Source organism: Solanum dulcamara, chromosome 6 (genome assembly GCF_947179165.1).
Source record: "Solanum dulcamara chromosome 6, daSolDulc1.2, whole genome shotgun sequence".
In the NCBI taxonomy this organism is placed as follows: Eukaryota; Viridiplantae; Streptophyta; class Magnoliopsida; order Solanales; family Solanaceae; genus Solanum; species Solanum dulcamara.
The window spans coordinates 4,047,110-4,050,154 of record NC_077242.1 but is presented as its reverse complement, the minus strand read 5'-3'; the positions used below and the strand labels follow the sequence as shown (position 1 = coordinate 4,050,154).

At 37.3% G+C, this 3,045-nt stretch overlaps 1 protein-coding gene across 1 annotated transcript; it reads left to right on the top strand.

Annotated features, from left to right (window-relative positions):
- LOC129893324 (translation initiation factor IF-2, chloroplastic-like) lies at positions 1-1,937 on the top strand. The gene is made up of 2 exons (XM_055968831.1): positions 1-215; positions 1,336-1,937. Exons 1-2 carry the CDS (start codon positions 99-101, stop codon positions 1,495-1,497), a joined length of 279 nt encoding a protein of 92 aa, XP_055824806.1. The 5' UTR covers positions 1-98; the 3' UTR covers positions 1,498-1,937.
- Positions 1,938-3,045: the final 1,108 nt, after the last annotated feature.

Below are 3,045 nucleotides of genomic sequence, written 5' to 3'. Positions count from 1 at the left end.
ATGTGACTCTCTTTGTATATTTGTAGGAACAAGTGCCAATTGGTTCAGCAGAAGTACGTGCTGTGTTCAGCAGTGGTAGTGGTCGTGTCGCTGGATGCATGGTAACAGAGGGAAAAGTAGTGGAAGAATGTGGTATTCGTGTCACTAGAAAAGGCAAAGAAGTTCATGTTGGTGTGGTCGAATCTTTAAGACGGGTGAAGGAAGCTGTGAAAGAGGTATACAAACAAACACTTCTCTTCTTTAGATAATCTATGGGAAAAAGAATACTACGCCTTCAGTTTTTCTATATCAAGAAAGAAACAAAAATTGAAAACAAAGAAAAAGGAAAATGGAAAAAATGCTTTTTGTGTGCTTTGAAGCAACTTATTTTGAGTTAATTAAGGCTATATGATTGGTGAACATGCTAGCACTTTCTGCTGACTTTAAGGGTTACCTGGAATGGGATTAGCAGATAATTGGGATCTTGTGGATTGTTAGCTTTTATGTATGTTGTACATTTTGTATTTAGTTGTTTTGCACTTAGATGCTGCAGCAGTTGAATATTACTATATACAAAGCATTTCCCCATCATTCAGCTAAAATGTTCTCCTCGAATATGAAAAAACTCTTGTTGCTTTTTGTATGCTTCCCAATTGAATCATAAAAACCTCTTCAACTGGACAGCTCTTTTATCTGGTCCTCTTCTTTCCTCCTTCCCTGCAACCTCCTTCCATGGCAGATAGCAACGGCAGTTTACAGAAATTTTTTGGCCGAGGTTTACTTGAAGCTGAGAAGAGTCCTGTAGTGACAATTTGATATTCTGGACATTTTAAAGTGTATTTATCGTATCTTGTCTTTGACTAAAAATAGAGAAACTTACAGGTGAAAGTGGCACTGAGACTCACTCTGACTGCTATTTTCATGATTAACTTTTGCATTAGCTGCTTAATCAACTTGGAGTTCTTTCGATTTTGCATTAGACATAATAGATTATTCATCTGGAGTTTCTTCCTTTGTGTATGCGGCCAGTTATTCCAGGCAAATAGGTTTTTCACCCTTGAGATAGGTATACTCTTTGAATATTTGCATTGTATATAAAAGCTGGTTAGATACAAAGATGTTATCAACATATTAAAGAGAGGTCCTTTGTTAGATTTATGCAGAAAGTATTATTCCAATTCTTGGTGAAGAAGGATTGATAAAATTAACAATTCTTGAAACCGGAATCCTAAACTTCTATTTCGTCTAAATTCCATAGTGTCGTTGAAATTCAGGCTATGCATATATCTTTACAGTGGTAGCCAAAATATTGTTTGATTGCCTGTCCTGATATGCTACCATTTGCGTTTTTGACAGGTTAATGCGGGATTAGAGTGTGGTATTGGGGTTGAGGATTTCGATGACTTTGAGGTGGGTGATATTCTGGAGGCTTTCAACTCAGTTCAGAATAGACGAACACTCGAGGAGGCGTCAGCATCAATGGCAGCAGCACTTGAAGAAGTGGGGAGAGGCCTGTAAAGAAACTAGAGGTGAATAGCCTAATAACTTTCTGCGTGCCAGTTATAGTGCGTGGGCTTAATCAATTGTTAGAGGAGTGGGATGATCAGCACATCATGTGGGTGAATTTTGCCGGTTGCTTGTCAAACATACTTGATGCTGTATAAGGTGAGCTGCATAGAATTGGCCATTGTTATGTGCTGTTGCAATGTATATAGTGATACATATCATTTGAGTTCCTCTTTGTAAAGGGCAACAAGTCCATCATTTGTTTGAATTGCTCAAGATGAATGATGATAACACATGTAGTCATAGTAGCATGGAGAAAAGAAGTTCCAATATTGAAAATCTTAGGATGCTCTAGGTTAGATGCGTCATCTTGTAAACTCAATATCATTCAATTTGAAATGAAATTCAGAAAGCGAGGGAACAAGTAGTTCTACTGTTTCCATTACATGGTATGTCATATGTGCCTTGCAGTTGAACTGTGTTCTTTGTTCACTCTTTGCTTGTTGTCAAAGGGTGTAAGCGGCATATCGAAAAAAAAATCAAGTAGAAAATTGTTTGGAGATCGCAGTGGATGTCATCTACATTCAGAGGTTTCACCAAGCTCAACTCCCATCATTTTGTTGACTATCACTTTTTATTGTTGTCTTAACTTTTACAATTTTCTGCAATTGGTGGAAAGCTTTCGTTGAGTGAAAAGGACAATCTAGGGGTCAAATCCTGGCACCCTTTTAAACCTATGCAGGATTTGTTATGTGATGGCAGATGAGCGGTGATGGGCGTGGTACGAATAGAATTGAGGTTACCAGGTAATTGTTCTTTGCTTTAGCCTAAAAAAGGTAAAAGAAAAGTGTTACTTTAACCTGTTTAAAGCTCAGGACTAGCCCTTTGGTATGGTATTTGGCTATATTCTATCCTGCAGTTGGTGAATTTTCACATTTTCTTGTGGCAATTAGCAAATACTAACTGTTATATTCTACAGCTAATAGGGGTAAGAGTGTTTATTGCAGATTAGATTCACTTCTTCTGCTTTAAGTTAACAGTCATGATGCCTGAAATATGAAGCTGTTTGAGTTTTACTGTTTCGATCTTGATTGTCATTATCTGTTTGGTTCAATATACCCTCTTGCTTGCAGAACAGAACAGAAAGTTTTTCCCTTTTATTCATCATAGACAACAAAGTTAAAGTTTTTTCTACATAGAAGCTGATCAGCTCATTCACCAATCACCCCATGTAAAATTTTTTTGTGAAAAGGGGGTGGGGACCAAGCTTCTTAAAACTGAATTCATCATCACTGCCAATAAAATATAGGCTGTTGATGGTAGAGTTCTCAACAGAGAAATGAAAAAGGAAAAGAAAAATTAAAGAAGGGCTACTTTAGCAGGAAAACAGCTCCTAATTTATTATCACAGTTGAGAAGTCTCCGCGTTGAACATGCATTTCATTGAGGTTCACAAACGGTACTTCCTGATACTTTATTTCAAGCAATTGTTAGCATGATATGCAACTGAAACAGCGGGGTTGAACGTGGAGATGTTCTTATTTTACTGGAGGGGTATGAA

Excerpts from the sequence above, each read along its gene's own strand:
- LOC129893324 (XM_055968831.1), top strand. The coding sequence starts at position 99 with ATGGTAACAGAGGGAAAAGTAGTGGAAGAATGTGGTATTCGTGTCACT. Across the intron at positions 216-1,335 it reads TGAAGGAAGCTGTGAAAGAG|GTTAATGCGGGATTAGAGTG; the intron begins GTATACAAACAA and ends CGTTTTTGACAG.